This window comes from Carlito syrichta, unplaced genomic scaffold (assembly GCF_000164805.1).
Source record: "Carlito syrichta isolate Samal-C Ts95f unplaced genomic scaffold, Tarsius_syrichta-2.0.1 Scaffold305265, whole genome shotgun sequence".
NCBI classification, from domain to species: Eukaryota; Metazoa; Chordata; class Mammalia; order Primates; family Tarsiidae; genus Carlito; species Carlito syrichta.
Window position 1 is genome coordinate 213,321 of NW_007249361.1, and position 23,196 is coordinate 236,516.

At 39.7% G+C, this 23,196-nt stretch overlaps 1 protein-coding gene across 1 annotated transcript in view; it reads left to right on the plus strand.

Moving 5' to 3' along the window:
* LOC103263796 (dihydropyrimidine dehydrogenase [NADP(+)]) overlaps positions 1–23,196 on the plus strand; it is a 405,431-nt gene that overhangs the window by 166,661 nt on the left and 215,574 nt on the right. The window contains 1 exon segment of the mRNA XM_021714144.1: positions 13,998–14,182. Coding sequence (XP_021569819.1) covers positions 13,998–14,182 — 185 coding nt within the window.

The following is a 23,196-nucleotide window of genomic DNA, read 5'->3' on the forward strand; positions in this document are numbered from 1 at the left end:
CGTATCCAGGTGGAGTGGGGGTGGGAGGGAGGGAAACCACAGCGAGGTTATGCAATTTGTTCAACTCCACATTGTTAGATTAAGCAGTCACTTTACAGTCATTTTAAAAAGCCCACAAAAAGTCTTCAGAAAGTTGTCATCAGCCTACTTGTTTCATGCATGTTCTCATCTTCATAAGTGAAGTCCTGAATTTTTCATTTTTGTTTCTAAAATAGAATTAATTTTACTTCTATTCTTTCTCCCATTATTTGCCATGCAAGGAACATTTCTTGGTGCACAACTGTGTTCTAGGCACTGCCCAGGTACGAGGAATGTAGACGTAAGTCAAGGAATCTTTGCCCTTCAGGGACACATAGGCTCATGAAAAAAACGGGTGTGTGAATACATAGACTGCAACATAATGTGCTGATTCAAGATCACATTTGGACTGGGCTTTAGAGTTTGAGTAGGAGTTTCCCTGTTAGAGGGAACATCATCTGCAAAAAGTATAGGCTGACAAAAATGGCCTCGTGTGCAGACAGTGGGGGAAAATTCCATTCAGGGGGAGTAGCTAGTGTGTGGTTCTTTAAGTGTAGGATACAGGTAGGGATAAGGAAGGGGTGTAGGCAGAAATTATGGCCACAAATAAATGTAGAATCAAAGACCCCGGGCTGAACTCTGGATTTTCAGTTTTATGCTACCGACATTGAGGCAGTAAATGAGAAGTGCAAATATGGGAGACGTTTACCTTGAATGAAATAATTCAAGCAGGTGCTAGGGCTTCCTTCCCTCTGTTTGTACCTTGAACCATTTATAATATTCCTTAGATAGTTGGGAGTTAGAAAATGAGAAATTCCATTTTGGGGTGGTTCACTAGGCAAATGCATGTTCTAATATTGAGTGCCTGACATAGATAGTTACTCAGGAGCAGGGTATACGTAATCATTTCCATGTCTATTTTCAGTCATTCTCTGTTTTCTGAGTTCCATTCCCCTATCTCAGGTTGAGGACTCACAAGTCCAAATCCAACACATCAACATTTCACTTACATGCTTTCTACCTCCTTCATTTGTGAGTGCGGCAACACCATAAACAGCTGTTTATCTCCCAGCTATGACCCCACATCCAGCCTCTTTACCAAACAGGGTATGGTCCAGTGAGACTAGTCCTCTTCTGGGAAACTTCCCAGTAGACTTTTTACAGGGTGAGGGAAGAGAGAGAACCATGCTCCAAGGGGCCGCTCTCAAGCTACAGCGTGACAGTGGTGGCTGACATTTGCCCAGCTTCTTCTTCCAGGTAGACTAGGGAGAATTCTGGTTTTGGCTTTGTGAAGAGAGGCAAGAAAGGTGCTGTGAGACCCCATAAATGTCATCCCAAGGATTCTTTCTCCACATGGGAGCTGTTTATAGTGCTGGCAGAACTCACAAGTAAAGGAGGTAGAACAGATCTAAGTGAAATGCTGATGTGTTGGACCTGACCTTGCCATCCTCTGAGCAACTGAGACAGGGGAATGGAACTAAGGAAACAGAGAATAACTGAAAACCGACATGGGACTTATTACATATCATGGGCTTGTCTCTTTCATGCCATATCCTATTGCCTAGAACAGTGTTATTCATGGATAGAATTAATGAATGAAAGCTGGTGTAGTCTATGGTTTAGATAACAATTTTTTAAAAGTATGATAAAGTACTATTTGTGGAAGTTATTCTGGAAATTCAAAGTCTCCCATGTACTGTATTAGGAAAAAGAGAATGTCACTTTTGTGATGGTAGGTATTGTGAGGAGGCCATGGCAGTGGGATGGTTTATCCCATGGTGCTCTGCCCTCCCCCTTCGACCAAACCAAATGGTTCCACATGCTGCCATGTTGTTTTATGATAATATGTCTATATCCTTTGTTTTGGCTGACGCTGTGTGGAGGATAGACCTTTTTTGTCTTCTCTGTACGTTTCCAGGATTTTAATTATATTTTGGGCAAGAAGCATTTTCAGGAACCTAATTGTAAAACTGTGCATATTTCAAAAATTGCCCTTATTATCAGAAAGATTTTTGCCTGGCCGAAAGATTGATCATCTTTTCATTATGAGACATGCTGTGCAGAGAAAGGATGAAGTGAGCTCTGATGCAAGTGCTGGCATTTCTGCAGAAAAACCATCCAAAATAATGGGATCCTTGCACAGGAGTCCCATTTAATTTTTCTGGAATTATTTCAAAAGGGTGGAGGTGATGAGGAGGGAGGTCGAACTGATAACAGTGTTGAAAGTGATTTGTAGTCAGCTTCTCATCACCCACGGCTGCCTTAGACGTCCATCTGAAGCACAATGTGATATTTCTGTAATTATTTTACTTCCCTCTAATAACTGCATAGGAATGGTTTGTTTCCCCAGTGAATAACTCTGTTCAGAGACCTCCTTATCTTTATTTTCCAGGTTTCACTCGTGGTTGATATCATATGCATTCTTACAGGGAGACAGTGGATAAATCAGTAGTTTTCCATCAAATCAAAGATTACGTACAAGAAGTAGAGCAGTGGCATGTAACAAGTTTTGTTGGGGAAAGAAGATAGAAAGTGGAAAAAATAACATAATTGTTTCAGAGAACAAAAAAAATCATAAAACATAGCCAATGAGTTTGAACATACAGTGAGTGTAACAGACACAGTGCGTGTAATAGATGGCCTGAACTTTACTGATGATGGGCTATCATGTTTGTCTTTTAAATACTACTTAGCTAGTAGTATAATAAAATGTTATCTTGAAATCTAATATTTTTGTAAAATGTTAAGCTACACTAAGCTGCTATGAGATGTAAAATCAAGAGGTAAAATTTAGTTAAATTATAAAGTAATATAGATTAATGTTCTTCATAATACTTGTTTTGTATTGCAGAGTGAAATTATTATTGTTAATTACTTTGTGTTTGACTCAGAGCACAATATAAAAGGGACAACAGATTTATCTAGGCTAGTCTTTGGTTAAATTATACATTAACCTGCATACATGCTATTTTATACACTGGAAAATCATGTTGAATTGTATTGGTATCTCTCCCCCAAACTTGGAAGCCACCCAATTCAAATGTGACATGCTGGCTTTGCAGTATTAACTGTAACATCCTCCCAGGGGTACTGGCCAAGCAGTGTGTGCATCAGTGCTATCCAGTGCTAATCTTTTTTTCTCCCCCTAGGATAGGCATATTATATTATTTTGTAATTACAAGGTTCTTTAAAGTGTTTTCCAAAGAATTTTACTGATGTAATCATTTTTATACAAGTGTATAAAAGAATGTCAAGCATATATATGTGTGTGTGCATGTGTGCTTGTGTGTATATGTGTATAATGTGTTTGACACGTATCCAGTGATTTTCCAAGCCTTCTGCAAAGTATATCAACAGTTTGTTTGGTTAAACATGACCATCTTTTCTCCTATATTTGAGCACTGCAGCCAAATGAACCTTTATATCACCAGTCTCATTACATTACTCTCATGCTTTAGAATCTAAAATTATTCTCTGGTGGTGGGATTAAGACCAAATGCTTCAATTTCATTTTGACTTCCTTCTAATCTGCCCACCTACTTACGTGTGTCTCTTGCTTCCCATTCTTTTATTCTGTGTTTACCAGCTGGATCTTGTATTAAGTATACACAATTCTTCTAAGTTCTCCAAGGCTCACACAAATGAGTGTATTGACCCTGTCTATAGGTGCTTGCAGTCTAACAGAACAGAAAAGATGCCTATAAAATGGCCATTAGGTAGACAGGAACACAAGGAGAAATAGATACACTGCTAGTGTAACACATGGGGTGGAGAGATTACTTTCAGCAGCAAGAATAGGCAGGTCTATGAAGGCAGCGGCATTTGTAATAGAGGTGAGGACTGGGTAGGAACTCAACAGAGCTGGGGGAAGTGCCTTCCTGTTAGAGTGAGTATAGTTGGGTAAGTACTTGTAGTCGTCCCTTTGGCCAAATCCTAGGGAATACAACCAGAAGTAGTAGCAGGGTGGAAAAACATGCCATTGCTAATCCATGAACTATCTTTAGCATTAGGCTGAAGTGTCTGAGTTTCCTTTCAGAGATGGTGGGTGCTGGGAATCTCAAGGGGTGTATGGATTCAATATGTTCCTTTGCACACACAGGGCACATGTGATCAACTAGGCTGCTGCCTTCTGGTTCTGGCACTTATCCTGTTTCACTCTGTGCATCTTATGTCTTCTAAATTATGTTGGCAATACCACCACAGGGGGGTCATTGGTATTTTATTTTATTTTATTTGTTTGTTTTTTAAAATTTATTTTATTTTCAAGATGTGGGGTACAATTGAGGATTAGGTAGACAAGTGGTCATCGTACAGATAAAGTTTGGACCTCCCTTTGGTCGCCACTTCACCTGGTTTGAGATCAGATACCCTTAATGAAGTGTGCCAACCCCCAACAGTTTCCAGCCGATCCCTTTCTTATAGTATTATGGTAAATGTTCAGGGCTCACTTATGAGTGAGAACCTCTAGTACTCTGTTCTTTGTGTCTGTGATAGATCACTGAGTATGATAGACTCTAAATTCATCTAAGTTGCTACAAAGTCCGTAGTCTGTTCTTCTTTATGGCTGCATAATATTCCATCTTGTATATAGGGTCGTTGGTATTTTTATCCAAAGTATCCAGTATAGTCTCTAATTCAAGTATTCCCTGAATGAACCAGGTTGTGCTTGATGCCACTTAAAAATAAATGGATGACTATTGACTGTTTTTATATTATTTCTATGGGAACTTTACTTATCCCTGTGATGTATGTAACTGCAAGGCACACGGTCCCTCTCCTGAGTCTGGGTGTGTCTGTCCAAAAGCCCCTGCATATCTGCAGGTGTTTCCAGCCACACATGCAGCTGATTTGCAGTTAGGTTTAAATCCTATGTGTGTGAGCTGGGTAACTTATGGCCGTCTCACATTACCCAACTATAAAACTGAGGTAATACCTATTCTGTGAGGATTCCAAGAGAAAATCTACACAGTGCCTCACCTGGAACCAGACACGGGCTCATGGAAGCACTCAGTGAGGGTGTTCTGTTATTGTCATGATGAGCCCCATTGAATAGAACCTTTGCCAATACCAACAATATTTCTTGACTGCATGATAATACAGCCAGTCCTCGATATAAATGCATTACACTTTTGAATTGTGCATTTCCTTACATACTGAAATTGTTTAAACAAAATTCTACTGTGTGTTTCAAGTTCTCGTTGAAATGTGCCTACTGACGATTGACAAGGAAAAAAAAAAGCCATAAGATGAATATCAAAAAATAACATTAATGAGCTGCTAAAGCTAAAATTACAGGAACTTATGAAATTGGTTAAACATAAAAACCATTAAACTGTTTACTGAAGCTTCACAGATAGACTGCGGGTAATGAGCATTTCTGCTATTTAAATAAGCCCAAATTGAACACACATTACATGGGTGCATAATTAGTCATGGCAGCCAGACACACATAGACTCACTTTTAGAGCTCTATTTAGGGAATCTTTTCCATTTGATTTATTTTGTTAATTAAAATATTTTTCAGTATTCACTTATATTCTAATAATATTGTTTTCACAAGTAGCATCATTTACCACTGGCTTCATATTTGTTTTTATTTTTCCTTTAAATGCAGCAAATGAGAATTTTATCTTAAATATTTTTCTTAACCCCTTTCTGTAGTTGTCTCTGTCACTTAATGGTATCATTCAGCATTGAAATATTTCTTTCACTAAGAAGTATATAAAAATATTTCAGTAGCCTTTCCACTTTATTCACTGTCTTGTAATTATCAAGAAATATTAAGCACCCAAATGTGCATAGAATCATAATTATTATGGTCCAAATCAGATTAAAGGATCATCTGTGCCTTCAAGGAGTTTGTAGTCTCAAGTAGAAGATATCATTGAATATAAATAAGCAAATCAAAGAATGGCAGTTGGGAATCCAACAGAGAGTTTGAAAACAATCCCCACATATTTACTTCAAGGACACTGACCTCCTTGAGGAGATCTCTTCCAGATAAAACGAAATCAAATCTTCAAGGGGTTCAGAGTCTTAAGTACATGGAATTACTACAGAAAAATAAGCAAATCAAGGTGAAGTGCGTGGACTATTTTAATTCTGAATTGATTTCTTGGTCAGTTTAGGAAATGGAAATGAAACTCCCACAAGAATACAAGTAAAACAAAAAGAGTTGCTATAGGCTATTATTGACATCCACCCCTTCCATTTAAGTTGGGGAACCCAAGTTTAGCCTGGGCATGGAAGGGAAGAAAAATTGGATCTGTACTTTTACCCTGCCTGAATTCTATCAGCATGTTCAAACTGAAAATTACCAGCAGTAGGGAAATCAAAAAGTTAATTCAAAAGAAATTACCCATGTGCCTGTTCTTCCCTAGTCAGGGTGCTTGTCACTGCTGAAGCTTCTTTTTTTTAATTTAGAAAATATTTGAGTTGCCTCCCCACAATGAACTGACTTTTTAATTGCAGAAATAAGACCTAAATAACCAACTAAGACAGGGTACTGTGAGTGCTAAATAATGGGATGGACAAATCTTATATTTTTGACCAAAAAACAGTGACCAAGTGCCTCTTATGTGCCAATTATTGTGCAGGATGCTGGGGACATGGCTGAGTTAGACATGATCCCTGAACTCAAGAGTGGTGGGGGCAAAACAAATAATTGAAATAAAGTCACACAGTGCCTAGTTAAACAGAAGGTGGTTGGTGACCAATTTAACAGAAAGGGAAAAAAAGAGATTCCATTGGAAGAGACGCCCTCAAGACTGCATCTAGGAGCCCGTCAAGACCTGATGTGTTTCTGTTCAGCCAACCCACTTCCACTTCAGTCATACTCATGGTCACGGTGGTATACATTATGAGGCTGTGTTGGTCTCACTCCTTCTGGTTCTCTCTTGCCCTACACCAAGGTCAGTACCATGAGGTCTTTGAGGCCAGAACTAATTAGATTCAAAAACGGGCTCTGCCACCCCTTGGGCATCTTGAGGATGCTAACGTCTACCTTAGAGAGTTGTCTTGGGATCTAAATAAGAGATCCAGCCTTATGTCCCCCATGTACTAGGGACTGACAGGTGCCGGTGGCTCTTCTGAAAGTTCTTCATTAGCTAGGAGGACATGAAGGGAACGCAAGGAGACAGGATTTCCATGAGATGGTTTGGCAGAACATGCTAACTGACAGGGTGCCGAGATACTTGCAAACAAAGACTCGGAGATGATGCTAAAATTGTTAGGCTCTAATTTTAGGTTTGAGAAGAGGGACTAGAAAAAAGCAACAATGACAATTTAAAAACCATCATGGAGGCAAAAGCAGAAAATGTGTCTTTGTGGAGATTTTAAGGAGGTGGAGGTCGTCTGTGGAATGCTACTGAGAAATTGAGGAAAGTGCACCCAGCGAGGGTGAGGCCAGGGTGCCTGTTCAGCCTTGCCCTTGGCAGCCTTGAGTGGAGGACACCCTTATGTTTGTCCTTGGAGTGCCTCTCTCCCCTCACCCTAACCTGGCCCTGGATTTGGCAGCCTTGAAATATGAGTCATCCCAGTGAGAAGAGTGTCTGTGAAGCGCTGCAGGTCAGGAATGGTGTCAACACGGGAGCTTCTGTGCCTGTGTGTGTGGGGAGCCTCCACGTTGGAGGATGAGGCTGATGATGGAAAGGAGCAAGGGTATGGCCAGGAGCAAACATCCCACCAGGTGAGAGGAGAGGATTCAGGGCCTGTGTCACAGGAGAGAGAGCTCTTGGATGGTAGCAAGAAGGGAGAGAGACAGGTGAGCCCAGCTCTCACAGGCTTGTGGTGCTGGCAAAAGGGTGACAGGGGGTCCCATGTGAGAGCTCTTACATTCTCTTTGGAGCATGAGCAAGGCCTTCTCCTGATAGTGGGGACAGAAAAAGAGTCAGGTCTGCAGAAGGCTTGAGGAGGGAAGCAGTGGTGCAAAGGGCACTTGCCATGGCAGCAGACGTGCAGCAGCTGGCTTGCTGACAGTAAATCAGGAGGCAAGGCGTGGGCTGGGCTTCAGGCAGGATGACTTGGGAGGGACAGTGGCACATGCAGGTCATCATCCCTAACAAACCAGGAGCGCCAGAGCTGTGGGCGCGCTCAGGTCAGAGTCCGAGGTCACTTTCAGGGAGATGAAATGGAAGGCCCAAGTGACTATAATGCCCATCAGTGAAAGAACAGTGGACAGAAGAGGAGGGAGAAGAGATGAGGAGGTGTTGCAGCCCCAGAAGACTGGGTTAAGGGTAAAAGAAGCCTGGGAGAGCAGCCTTCTGCTCATCCAAGTGGATGATCAAAATGAATGCAGTTCAGCTGTTGGATGCTACAGCAAGGTGAAAGGGCAGAGGAGGCGGCATTTGCATCAGAGGTACAATTGGGTGGTGAGAAAAGTTGGCAGTGTAAGCCACTCTGAAAACTCAAGTAAAGAAAGAGAAAGACGTGAGAGTGACCATTAGGAAAGAGAACCATGTCAAAAACAAAGTTCCTCAGAATAGGAGAGAAGAGGAATACAACATGCTGAAAAGCATAGAGTTGGCATGTGAGGTCCTGCAGACCAGGAAGGTGGGGCAGCAAGGTTAGTACATGCAAGACTTGGAGAAGAGGGGCGATGGCACTTTACTTGGTCTCTGTCGTGTGGGGGGTAGTGTGCTGATTTAGATACTTGGAGGCAGAGTGAGCTGTGAAGACAGAGCTCATGCCCTCCAGACCAGCTGTTGTTAGTAGAAGGCAGCCCGGTCCTGTCCCTTTCTACATTAGATCATCCTCTGACAACAGAACTGTGAGATCTTGCCCTTATAATTAGAATCTGTCTCATTTTGCTACTGAGATTTTGCTTTCGGGTCTGAATTACTGAGATGAGAGCCTCAACTCGACTCTTGGTTTCATTGTGCTTTGGACCTACTGGGTAACAGGTTATGTAAAATCAAACAGCAAGCACATAGATGAATGTATCCACTTTCAAGGTATCATTTTATTACGAATGTCAGAAGTTTTCATTCCCCCATTGTTTTCTAACTCATCAAACTTCAAAGAATACCAATAATCTTTCTTCATGATGACTCCTGTCGTATTGTTTATGGAGAATTAATTTATATTTTTGTACTAAAATATAACATTCTTGACATCTTTTTATAAATACCAAGAAATATACTTGTCATATGCTTGTGGGTTTCTCGTCTACATATATGACAGTGCAGCTACACCAGTTTAATTGACCTTGGCAATCTGCATCTGCTAGCAATGTGTCCCTGAGGGATGATTTCTGCAATTTTAAGCTGTGGCTTATTGAAGAACTTGTGTGTCACAATACAATTAAGTCTATATAAAAATCATTTCATGCATAACATTAAATTGACTAAAAGTTCCCATTTCAAAACCATTTCTTGTTATAAAGCTACCTCAGAGTGTCTTTGTTTTTTAAATAAGCTCATTTGAACATAGTAGTAATTAAAGCAGAAAATTAACATAAATCTTGAATGTTTGGTATGAATTAAGGACGTTTTCATTCTTTATAAAGACTGCATAAAATTCCAGGCACCATATCATTTAACACATTTCTCTCCCATTTGCAAAATAATATAGACTGAATAAGTGTGTTTTGGGATTCTTTTTCAAGTCCTTTTTTTGTTCAACTCTGGAGCTCCTGGGACATGTGCCACGGTCTCCACTATATGCAATCTCATGGAAATCTATGAGAAAACTGCATAACATAACAGAAAATCTCTCTCCACACCTCTATTTTATAAACAAGAAAGAAAAAAACACAATCCTTTTATTAATATTCATTTAGCACTTCATAGGAAATGGCAAGCAGTTATTTGGTTTGCAAATGTAAATATACATTTTTCATCCACTTATGCTTTCGCTCCTTCCAAACTGGATAAAAGCACAACAGAAGATGCGCTTCTGAGATGTATTTTCATTGTTCTCCAAGCTAAATGTATGAGTAGAGATGTAAGAGAACTGAGGGGTTCATAGACACACCGCCACTATGACGAGGAGGATGAAAGTTTTCCTCCTATGAAGCAGCTAAATAAACGAATTCCTTTCTGACTAACTATGAATACAATGCACAGGAATTTTTTCCCCCTGAATCCTTGATTTGAGCTCTTAGCTTAAAAAATATGGTTAAGTAATTGTTAAAATGACTATTATTTCAAAAGAATTTCTGAAATTGGGAAAGCCATTTGGATCCGTAGTCAGATTTTAGAAAGTTGTAATACCTTTATGAATAATATATAAATATTACATGCACTTAAAGAGAATCTACTGTACCAATGGGTACATGCTCCCAACTAGATGTTCAGGTTGTGATAAACAGACATTCTTGGGGCTTAGTGCCAGTCAAAGAACACATTTCCAACCTGGTTCAGCCTTGCTAATGTTTGTACAGATTTTCCATGCTCTACTTTTTTAGTGATCCTTTTGTAGATATCGATGAGCCAAGTATTAGATATTAAAATGGATACAGATGATCTTATTTTAATGGATGTTAATAGCATCATAACCAGCTGTCCAATCCTCCTGTTTTTATTTTTATTTCTGAATGACATTAGGAACTTGTTAACTTGAAGGCATCCAAAAAGGGCAGGGGAAACATCAGTTAGAAAATTTTCTTTTTGTCTTTTTTTAAAATACTTTGTAATATAACCTTGCAAAAGAAGGCTGAGATCACTTTTTTTAATGAAAGAAGACCTTTTTCTATTTTGAAATAGAGTATCAAAGAATTGTTTTATTTTTACTGATGTTAGCTAAGCATTACAAATGATAAAGTAATTAAAACAGTTGATATTCAGGTTTAAGACTTCAAAGGATAAATGAATCAAATATTGAGGAAAGAAAGCTTATTGTTAAAAGCATACATGTGTATCATGAGTGTTTAAGGACACACAGTAATACAATGTGTTTACAGTAGAAATGTCCATGAATGGAAGAGTGCTTCTGAGTTCACACATAAATGCTCCAAGAGTAGTTTGTGTTGTTGGTGTCAAATATATATATATATATTTTGAGTTGGAGTCATCCAGACTGGAGTGCAGTGGCCGCTCCCGGCCACTGCAGCCTCGACCTGCTGGGCTCCAGTGATCCTTCTGCCTCAGCCTTCCAAGTAGTTGGAACTACAGACGCGCACTACCATACCCGGCTAATTTTTTATTTTATTTTATTGTAGAGATGCGGTCTTGCCAAGTTGCCCAGGCGGGTCTCGAACCCGTGGGCTCAGTCAATCCATTCACCTCAGCCTCCCCATTCACCTCAGCCTCCCAAAGTGTGGGATTACAGGCTGAGCCACTGAACCCGGAGGTGCCAAATATTTTAAGAAATGCAAAGCTGCTTGTTAAACTCTTGCTAACATCTCCTGACTACTTATTGACCAAGTTTGGGATGGAGGTTGAATAGTAAAGTGAATTGTACTATGAACATTGTTGCATCCTAAAACATTATAGAGCACATTCCTCAAGAGCTTCAATTCAGTTGATCAAACATTTATTTAGCACCTACTGTGTATAATGCACTACGATCAAGAGAAGATTCCAACTTTGAACAAATTCACAAATTCAAAATTAGGCCCAGACCTTTGAAAGCATCCTATGCTCGTGAAATGCACTGACTTAAGCTTCAGTTCTCTCACAGCACTGTTGTCCCTCTATATCTATGAGGGCTTGGTTCCAGGACCCTCCATGAATACCCAAGACCATAATTGCCCTCAGTTCCCTCATATAAAATGGCATATGATTTGCATATAATATATGCATGTCCTCCCAGACACTTTAAATCATCTCTGGATTAGTTATGCTATCTCAATCAGTGTAAATGCTATGTAAATAGTTGTCATACTGTATTGTTTAGGGAATAACGTTAAGGAAAAAGTCTGCACTTGTTCAGTACAGACACAAACATCCGTTTTTTCCCCCAAAATATTTTTGATCTGTGGTTGGCTGAATCCACAGATGTGAAACCCACAGATATGAAGCATCAATGCTATACACGTCTTTGACTCCATGGATGCTGTGGGAATCAAAGATGACTAAGGTGTCATCCCTACCTTGCTCAAGCCTGGAGTGCATCTGTATTTAGCTTCCAGGAATGTTCCTCTAACGTATGATATAAATGCATAAAAGGGCTTTGATCACCTAGGGGAATAATCTCGAATTCCTTCTCATTTAATAATCATCTTTATTGAAAATCTGTGTGTGCCAAAGTCTTGAAAACAAGGTCATCTCTTATAGAATAGTTAATCTTTACCCCTCGTCTGTATTTGTAAAATTCATTGCATACACCGTTCAGTGATGGTGTGTTACAGTTGCCATTATGAAAATAGGTTGAAGTGATGAGCCGTACTCACTACTGACTTTCTTGCAACTCAAGTGACTGTCAACAGATGGTAGTGACGATCTGTTATGCAATGGGGAACAAATGATAAAGGTCTCTTTTCATGTGACCTTTAAAGACATTAGAAAAATCTTCTCAAAATGCCATTCTGCTTTGAAAATAATTACATGAATATTTAATTTTCCTCTCGATGAAAGGTGAAAAGCAAATATAAGCAGTAGAAAATTTTAAAGCGAAAACCTGAATATGATAGCATTGACCCATCTACTCATTCATTCATTCATCCATCCATCCATCAAATCAAGTGTCTTCTCTGTGCCAAGATCTGTGGTAGGCTCCATGGTAGAGTAGTGAGTAGCATGGACACGGTCCTGTTCTCATGGAACCTGCAGTGCCATGGGAAAAACACCGTCAACAGCAATCCTTTAATAATTTCCTGCAATTCAAATCTTCTAGTAGAAAACCACAAGTATATACCAAGGTTTATTTTAATTTTTATTGTTTCTATGTTGCTCAGGAGAAATTGGTTTTAGGCATCAGAGTCTTTCTTTTTCTTTTCTTTTCTTTTCTTTTTTTTTTTTTGCATTTGGCTATTTTATTTTATATTTGATACGTTAATCAATTCAACAACGAACTTATCTGTACCAGGATCTTCCAAGCTCCTCTCCTTGAGTTCCAGTTGCTGTTTTCTCTTTTGAGCTGAGTTGAGCCGTGAACAGGGCCCTTAATCTGCCTGAGATGCTGTACTTGCAATCATGTCGTGAGAACTTGGAGGGGACCTGTTATTCTGAACATTGGCTCTGTGACTCCATTGAAAGGGTGTTGCCTACCTTTCTTCCTTTCTTCTCTCCAGCAGCCTTTTCTCTAAATTGCATTTTTTAATCCCTTCCAAATGTCAGGATTATGTTTTCAACCAAAGTCTCCTCTAGATATTTTTTTTAAGCAAATACAACCTCGTTCACATTTCTTGACACTTTTGGTTCATGGGAATGCAGCATATTTGGCAAATAATTGCAAAACTATTTTATAGGGCAGTTTCCACAAGGAACTGACAGTCATGTTTGCACATGTTGATTTTAATAAAACAAAGCAGAAATTGTGGGCTAAATGTAACTGGATTACAGTGTCCATTAAATTGCTTAATAGTAAGTACAAATAATTTGGTGAAAATGTTAAAAGATTTTGTCTCATTTTGCTTTACAGAATGTTTTGTAAAAGGAAGAGATTGGTCATTGACCACATTCATGATATAACTTATGACTGACAAACAGGAACAAGTTTGGGGTAATATGAATAATAGCAGATTTATGAAAATAATGGTCATGGATAAAGTTTAGAAAATGCCTTTTATATATACTTAGAGGGCTGGGCCTCTTCATGAGTCTATACTTATTAGACACGAATGCCAGATCTGAAACATTGCCCAAATTTGTGACCTTTAATTCCTACATGAGAGTTGTACTTAAAGTTGATTAAGTCGGTACACTTTGAATGTGTTATTAACGCCAAAATTTTAGTAACTTTTCATTTTTACGGTTCACTAAAAACAGTGACTTGAATCCCTAGAACAATAATTACATCTTAATTTTTATTAATTTTCAAATTATTGTTATGTGATGCACAGATTAGTCATTGTTGCTTTTCACTCTTTTCTTTTTCAGTAAAAGAAGCCTTGAGCCCCATAAAGTTTAACAGATGGGGTCTCCCTGAAGTAGATCCAGAAACCATGCAGACCAGCGAGCCCTGGGTGTTTGCCGGGGGGGACGTTGTGGGCATGGCCAATACCACGGTGGAGTCAGTGAACGACGGGAAGCAAGCGTCCTGGCACATTCACAAGTACCTGCAGGTAGGTCCATGCATCGCTTCCAGTGACTTCTTTTCCGGAGTCTACGGACTTCTTTATTTGTCATGGATTCTTATCTATGGGAGCATTCTATAAGGCGCATAATAAGTATATGTAGAATAGGCCATAGGCATATTTACTTGGACAGAATGTTTAAAAGGTGAACTGAGGAGTGGAACTATTTAGTTGACTAAAAATTCAGCATGCATCTCTCCCCTTTGGGAGTCCCATACATAAAGCCATGAGTCACTTTGTGTTCAAAGTATTTATCAATGACTTAAATACACAGATAATACATTCTTCAAAGCTGGTGGTAGAAAATGTGATAGATGATAGAGTCTATGTCAATTACAATCTCACATTGTCCAAAAAACTATTTGTCCTGTCCATTTGGACCAGATGAGGTCCTGTGCCTTTCCCAAATGCTGTGCACCTAAGTGGAAAATAAATACTGCATGAATCTCAGTTGTAATGAAAAAAGTGTTTAGTTTTATGATAAAATGCAAATGTTTAGTTTTATGATAAAATGGGAATGTAAAGTTGAACATACTTTGGTACAGTGACTGAAGTCTTGGAGAAAAATGTGAAACTGCTAGATCTCAGTCGTTTTACTTTTTGACTAAATGTTCTGTTTTCTTCTTGTTCTATAATTTATCTAAATGTAGATAGAGTTACCTCATATACATAAAATATTTCAATATTTCTGGAAAAGTCAACTTTTTTTTGAGTTACAGCCTCACTCTGTTGTCCTGGCTGGAATGCAGTGGCGTGCTCACAGCTTACTACAGCCTCTATCTCCTGGGTTCAAGCAATCCTCCCACCTCAACCTCCTGAGTAGCTGGAACTATAGATACATGCCATCACACATCTAATTTTTAAAAAAATTTTGTAGAGAGGAGGTCTCACTATGTTGTTTAGGCTGGTCTTCAACTTCTGGGTTCAAGTGATCCTTTGGCCTCCCAAAGTGTTGGAATCGCAGACATGAGCTACTGTGCCCACCTACAAGTTTGCTCTTGTTGGTAAATGTTTTATCCTCTCTTTTCTATCCAAGGAAGGCTCTTCTCACTTTGTGCCTTTCTGCCTCTCTTCCTTGGCTTCCTATGTTTGTCTCCCCTACACTAGTTTCTGCCTCTCTGCCATGGCCATTTCAGCTACTAGACAGGGCCTGGCTTGGCACTGATGATGTCATCCCTTTAACTTGATCTGCTCCTTCTCTTCACTTGCCCCTGGCATCTCCAAGGAGTGGGGCTTGGGGAGCTGGGCCTGGACCAGAGCAGCAAGTTTCGGAAGTACAGTGCCCTAAGCAGGAGTGGATGCAGCCTGCAGGTCTCACATAGAGACCTACTGTGACCTGGGGAAAGGTGTTGGGAGAGATGCCAAATCTAGAGCTTAAAAATGCCCTGAGAGTGAGGCACCCAAAGGGACTGGGCATGTGGCAGAGAGGGAAAAGGGCTGCAGGTGTAACAGAACAAAACCAGGATTCCAAGTAGGTGGGTGGTCCGGGCTCCAGTCCTGCAGCGACCACAGCGGGTCTTCCTGACCTCAGGGGAGTTGTGCAGCGGAAGACTGATGGCTGCCTGAGCAGGCGGTCTCCTGTATGGCTCCTTTTTCTTGTCTGTCTCCAGACCCATCACCTGTGTTTCACTTTCTCATTCTGCTCCTATCTTGGAAGGCTATCAGGGCTCCCCACAACCTCCTGCCTCCTTATCCCCAGCCTCCATCTCCAGGAGGCATTGTCTTGCATGGCCCAGCTGTCTGCCGGGTCCTCCTCTGTTGTCTAACCCACCTTTTAGATCCTTGGACACCTTCGCATGCTTGTCTTACCTACTTTGGGAATTCTCTGCTTTTGAACCAAATGTGCCTTCCCAAACCTGGGCCACTTCCCATCTTTAACATTTCTGACTTCTTGGTTCAAACCCACTTAGCTAGTAATCCTCATACTTAGAATATTCAGACGAATAATGCTCTCAAAATCAGGTTGGAATCAGTGTAGGACTGGTGACTTCTTGTTTTACTGCATAACAATATCAAAACAAACTGATGAAATGACAACATTTACACAAACTAATAGGTCACTTTATGAAACCAGTAGAAATGGATGGAGTCTCAGAATAAGATACTTCTCAAGAAAGCACCATTAAAAAGACGGACGCTAGTGTGCTCAGACACACCTGCGCACTTTCCATCATGGAACACCTCTCCCTGTAGCTGTGTCTGCAAGAGATCAGGCTCTCTTCACTTCCTCCCTCATATATGACGGCTGATTCGGATTCTGTCTCTTCAACAAGTCTCTTGCACACACATGTTAGCTCGTTTATATTGTGTGTGGAGTCGTAGATTTTGGAAGACCAGACATCCTGGTGAGCAGCCTGCTGGCTCCTTGAAGGAGTGAAAGTGGAATCCAGGAATGGGAGAAGAGGCTTGTGTGTCAGCAAGATTCCGCCCTGCAGGATGAAATGGGGAGGTGGAGGAGCTACAGAGGCTTGAAAATGGGAAATGGAGCGGGGTTGGTGGAGGAGGCTCCTTTTAGTTTAGATTTTCTAAATATTTAGATGCACTTCTAAATTTTAAATTAAATGCTGAAACTAATTAAATATAGCTATGATTGTAGTTTTATAGTGTTACACAATTATCATTCTGAAGCATCCCTAATGGTGATTTACTTTTGACTTCTCTGTTATCTCTCAACTTCCCTGATTCAGGTAAATGTGTATGGGGTGTGGGGGGAGGTGTGTGGGTGGTGGAGATTGGGGGAGGTGGGGGGGAAACAGTCATTTCACTTAGCTTCCACTTACTCATTAGAGGAAAAGACCTTTAGATAAAATGAAGACACACACATGTGTGCTTTGAAAACACATATTACTAGAAATGAATGTTTCAAATATAAAATAAAAAATGTGTGCCCTCTAAGAGTTTTGGATTTGACTGAAGGATTCAGACTTGCCAAGCTAAGTATTGAATTACATTTTACAATGGAGCAGAGACAGAAGGCAAGCAAAAATCTCTGTCAAATACAATCAACGTTTCCACCATCCTGCCAGGGTGCTAGGTGCAATGCTAAGCAGGGATAAGGTCAAAAAGGCACATGTATCCACTCTGTCATCAACTTGGTTCTGGCCTCTGTCACCTCTCTGATGACACTGCCTCCCCCATGAAATCCGATGCCCCACCCTGCAGCCAGAGGTGTCTTGCCAGACAAGCCAGGTCTGTCTTTATTTCTCCTTGGAAAATGTGAAGACGGGTCCTCTGCACGCTCACACTACAGGCCCGACTTCTCAATGTATGACACCTCTTTGAAGTTTCCCCACCGCCGAGGTTTCTTGTGAGTCTGGGTCTTCCCCGACTCCACCTGTCTCACCTGCTGGATCTCCCTTGTCTACAGCTGTTTCCTCCTCCTGTTAAGGGGGCTGGTGGCATGGCCTTCCTCAGGGGTCCTCGTCTAAAATTCACTTGCTGGTCTGTCTCTATGCAAGCCGGTGGCAGTGCTGGTGTACTGTTGTGCCCTCAAAATAAAGAATGTCTTCATTTATTTCATGGGGAGAAATACTATTTAGGGGGAGATAGTTTATTTTAATGGAATTTAAGGAGGAGTTGTTTTTTAAAAATATATTTTATTTTAAAGATGTTGGGTTAGGTATACAAGTGGTTATTGTACAGGTATACAAGTAGGTATACAAATGGTTATTGTAAAGTTTGGGCCTCTCTTTGGACCCAGTTTTGCCTGGTTTGAGATCAGGTACTCTTATTGATGTCGTGTTCTCCTCCCAGCCCCTGGCAGTATCCTGCTACTGCCGATCCCTTTCTTATAGTATTATGGTAAATGTTCAGGATCTGCTTATGAGTGAGAACTTGTGGTACTCTGTTCTTTGTTTCTGTGACAGATCACTAAGGAGGAGTTATGAAAATGAATGGGCTTGTACATGATAAATTCACCAACACTATAAATCATGTTTTCTTACAAATGTAGCCTTTGTTAAGAAACATTTCTGGAATGTCTGAAGTGTGTTCCTGAATGAAGGCTTGAAACGCTTTGCCTTATATTTCCCATTAGTTGATCTGGGGAAAATGTAACACTACGTGTTGTATTTGTTAACAATAATTTAATGAACACATTATATAGTATGAATCAATGCATGCAATGGTTGCAATTTGGTGTTCAGAATTTCTTTGTAATATTTGTCTATTTTTTGTTTTGTTTTATTTTTCTGTGTTGTCACCTTGGTGTCAAGGAGAGGAAACTTGAATGTGGGGAAGGGAGGTTGTAATGTTTGTTTTTATATATATATGTGATTATTTGAAGACATCCACGTTGAGATTTTGGTAATTCCCACAGTGGTCTGAAGAGAGCTTCACTTACATTTTTGTTAGTTAATTTGCTCAACTACCACTTATTGAGTACCAGCTATTGGACCCAACACTTGGCTTTGGGAGGTACTAATAAATAAATGAGAAGAAATAAATTGTGGGGGTTATAAATGTGAGCTCTGATTTAAAGAGCAGATACCAGAGCCAGTGCCAACATTTTCAAATAACATGACCTTGGAGAAGTTACCTCATCACTCCAGGGCATGGTCTTTTCATAAAAAGCGATTTTATAGCAAATAAACTATAATAATTAGAGCTGCTGTTCTACTGGGTTTTGGGGGAAATTTAGAGAGAATGTACAGTAAGCTCTTAGCACATGGCTTGCTCTATAAATATTTGTTATGTGTACTGTTGTAGTGGGTTATTAGATGATTATTCTCTTTGGATTTTCAAAATAGGATCACAAAAAGAAAATAGTAAATTTGAATAGAAACCAAAAGTGTTGAATCTTAACAAATGACAACTGAAATAGGCTATTTCCGGTAGTGATAAAAGTGTTTTACTTAGCCATTGACTTATTCATCCATAAACATCTAGTTGTCTAGTCAATAAGTCATCCATGCATGAATTTGTTAATTCATTCAATAAACAATACATTTAAAAAAATTTTTTTTTATTTCTTTATTTTTATTTGAAAGTTGTGGGGTACAATTCAGGATTAGGTATACAAATGGTCATTTTGTAGGTAAAGTTTAGGCCTCACTTTGGTCCCCACTTCACTTGGCTTGAGATCAGTTACCCTTACTGATGAGGTAATAATACACTTTAAAAAGTAGTGCTAGCCGGGCTCGGTGGCTCAGCCTGTAATCCCGTGCCTTTGGGAGGCTGAGGTGAGTGGATTGCCTGAGCCCGCAGATTTGAGACCCGCCTGGGCAGCGAGACCTCATCTCTACAATAAATCAAAAAAATCAGCCGGGCGTGGTAGCACATGCCTGTAATTCCGGCTACTCGGAAGGCTGAGGCGGAAGGAGCACCAGAGCCCAGCAGGTCTAGGTTGTGGTGGCTGGGAGCGGCCACTGCACTCCAGTCTGGGTGACAGAGTGAGACTCTAACTCAAAAAATAAATAAATAAATAAATAAATAAATAAATAAAAAATAAAAAGTAGTGCTATATTTTATAAAATCACTAGTCATCCGGTTTATAAATGTGTACTAAAATATGAAACTTGTAATTAGGAATCTTATAGTCTAGTAAGGTTTTCAGTGTGTATGTATAACTCTGATACACATCAGCAATAAATGTAAAGGTAACACAGTGACATGTTACAAGAGGTAATCAGTAATGTGAAAGAGATGAGGATCAATTCTGTATGTGAAATCAGCAAAGTCTCCTCAAATTCCAGGCATAAATTAAAGAAGGGGATGAGAAAAGTTAGAAGAGCACTGAATCGTGAGATTGTGGGAAGTCGAAGGGGAGACTGACTGAGATTGTCCAGGATGCTCGCCGCACATGGAATGCCCAGACAAGGGTGCCAGCAGACTTAACGCTGACCCCGCTCACTAAGTGTGTCCAGGACTCTTGTGTGTGCTTCTGTTTGGAGGGAGGACCCTTCCCTGGAGTTCCACAAAGGTGCCCTGCTAGCCGGGCTCGGTGGCTCAGCCTGTAATCCCATGCGTTTGGGAGGCTGAGGTGAGTGGATTGCCTGAGCCCATGGGTTCGAGACCCACCTGGGCAATTTGGCGAGACCTCTTCTCTACAATAAATCAAAAATTAGCCGGGTGTGGTAGCACGCGCCTGTAGTTCCAGCTACTTGGAAGGCTGAGGTGAGGTGGAAGGATCACCGGAACCCAGCAGGTCGAGGCTGCGGTGGCTGGGAGTGGCCACTGCACCTGTGTAGAGGCTTCTTTTTATTTCACCAAAAGATGTCGTCTGGGCAGGTGGAGGCTATGAACAGAGTGATTATGTAGGAAAATGGAGAAAAGGGTCTGCAGCTGTACTGGGACTTTACAGTGATGGGAACCCCATGCTGAGGATTTCAGCTTGGGCCGTATGATATGGCAGGAATTGTTTGCGTACAGCAGTGGGAGTGTCAGATCTGGCATTAGTGTGGAGAAGAACATTTTCCAATCCATCAACATTTTCATCTCAAGTGTCATTATTTTATAGTATTAAACTTGATACTCTTAATTGCTTATATTGATAAAAGATCCAATGTGACTTCACTTAATTTTTACACTAGTATGATATTAGTGCAATCCAGATATATTTGTTTTATTCTACTACTTTAATAAGAATTAGTAAATATCAAGGATAGTGCTGACAGTGTACCCAAAGAAAGAGAATGTTGCTGAAAGAATGATTATAGCTAAACAAATTCCTTAAACTTTAAATTGTTTTACACTTCCCCCTGCATATTTCTAATGAATTTATTTATTTAACCAGCACATGTGTGTACGTGTGTGTGCGTGTGCTCATGGGTTTGGGTAGATGGACAGATAAAAATTTTATCTAGAAAAAAAGAAATTAACCACATCAACCATTCAACCTTTTTTTGTCTTAAGGGTTTTAAGTGTTGTTTAAATTAAGGATTGCCTTTTAAGATAATTAAATAATATATATAATATGACATGATGATAAATTAAATTTACTATTACCAATAAATGCTAAAGTGGTTGAGGAGAAGAGATGAATGTCAGCTAGAGTTATTGGAAAAGATTCGGGAAAGAAGTGGTCCCCGATTGTTATTCTTGGAACATAAACTTGTATATTTCCTTGTCAATCATTGTAATAACAGCTACTATTTGTTTAGCTTCTTATACACTTTATTTTTGTTGCATTGACCCTATGTAGTGGGCATCATTGTCTTTATTTCACAGCTTTAAAAGTAAAGGTTAAGTGATTAGGAAACCTATTAGAGGTCAATGTCTTCTCAGTAAAGAGGACAGGGTTGAACAAATGCATATGCCCTATGTTGAACTGTTACCCTAAAAATTTCAACCCTGAATTTTTATTATTCTTTCCAAGTAGCAGGAGTGCTAGGCACTCTACCTCCCCCAACACAGCCTACAGTGTGTGTATTACATTTTTAAGATATAGTAATGTATTAGAACCTTGCCTGCGAGTTCCTTGGGAGAAACTAGATTTGATTGTAATTGAAGGCTGTGTATCATTTAGTTCTGGTTAAAAGTATATATTAACCAGAATGATTAAGGAAACAGAGAAATTCTAAGAATTTGAATGTGTCATATCTCCTAACTTGCAAAGAAAGAAAATACAGCTGACCCTTGAACAATGCAGGAATTAGGGCACCCAATCCCCTGCACAGTCTAAAGTCTATGAATAACTTTTGAACCCCGCCAAAATGAAACTGCTAATAGCCTACTGTTGACTAGGAGCCTTACTGATAACATAAGCTGTTGATTAACACACGTCCTAAGTTATACTGTATATTGTATTCTTACAATAAAGCTAGAGAAAAGAAAATGTTACTAAGAAAATATATTTCCTGTTCATTAAGTGGAAGTGGATATCCTGAAGGTCTTCATCCTCCTCCTCTTCACATAAAGTAAGCTGAGGAGGAGGAGGGGAGGGCTGGTTTTGCTGTTTCAGGTAGCAGAGGCGGAAGAAAATCTCTGTGTAAGTAAACACATGCAGTTTAACGGGTCAACTGTAGAGGGAAAATCAGCTATGTGATTAAAGATCTGAATCTCGTTGCTAAGTGAGAGTAAAAATAAGTTTCTTTAATTATATAGGTAAATTCAGAACATTTGTTAACAATGTAAATTGGATAAATCTAGAACATTCATTTAAAAACTCAGAAGTACAAAATAGTTCTTTATCTCATAAACCCAAATCAATAATTACTTGATTAATCAGAAAAAGTTAAAATGGGAAATTATAGAAGGGATTTACATATCATTAAGCCTGTCATTTTATTTTATTGTTTTTTGACATGAGACGTACATTGACTAGGAGCCTTACGGATACATAAACACGTGTGTTAATCAACAGTTTATGTTATCAGTAAGGCTCCTAGTCAACAGTAGTCTATTAGCAATTTCATTTTGACATGAGAAGTACATTGTCTAAGCTTATCATTTTCACTTAAAGCATTTAGATATTATCTCATTTTCCTTTTTTCTTTAAAAATAAATTCATGGCCAAGGCCTTTTTAATAAAATAGCTGGATTTCTATTATGTATCTTGTCTAAACCTACCTCTAATATATTGTTTACAATTTCTATTTTTGTTTTTAAGAGTGGAGCAAGACCTCCAAGAACCATACAAAGCCATTTTCTGGATTTTTATATGGTTACCCTGCAGTTATTCCTGCTGTTTAACCTCCACTCAGCTGGATGGCAATATTTTGTTAAGTAACTCCACTTAATCATCTCTTTTGAAAGCATTCAATTTTGTTTTCACAGAATCAGTCCTCCTCCTTTTTACACTCATGGGAGGCCAAGGTGAGTGGATTGCCTGAGCTTGCGGGTTCAAGACCAGCCCAGGCTACTTGGCAAGACCTCATCTCTACAATAAATCAAAAGTCAGCCTGATGTGGCAGCACGCCTGTAGATTCAGCTACTTGGAGGGCTGAGGCGGAAGGATCACCGGATCCCGGCAGGTTGACGCTGGGGTGGCTGTGAGTGTGCCACTGCATTTCAGCCTGGGCGATGGAGTAAGACTCCAACTCAAAAAAAAAGAAATTATGATC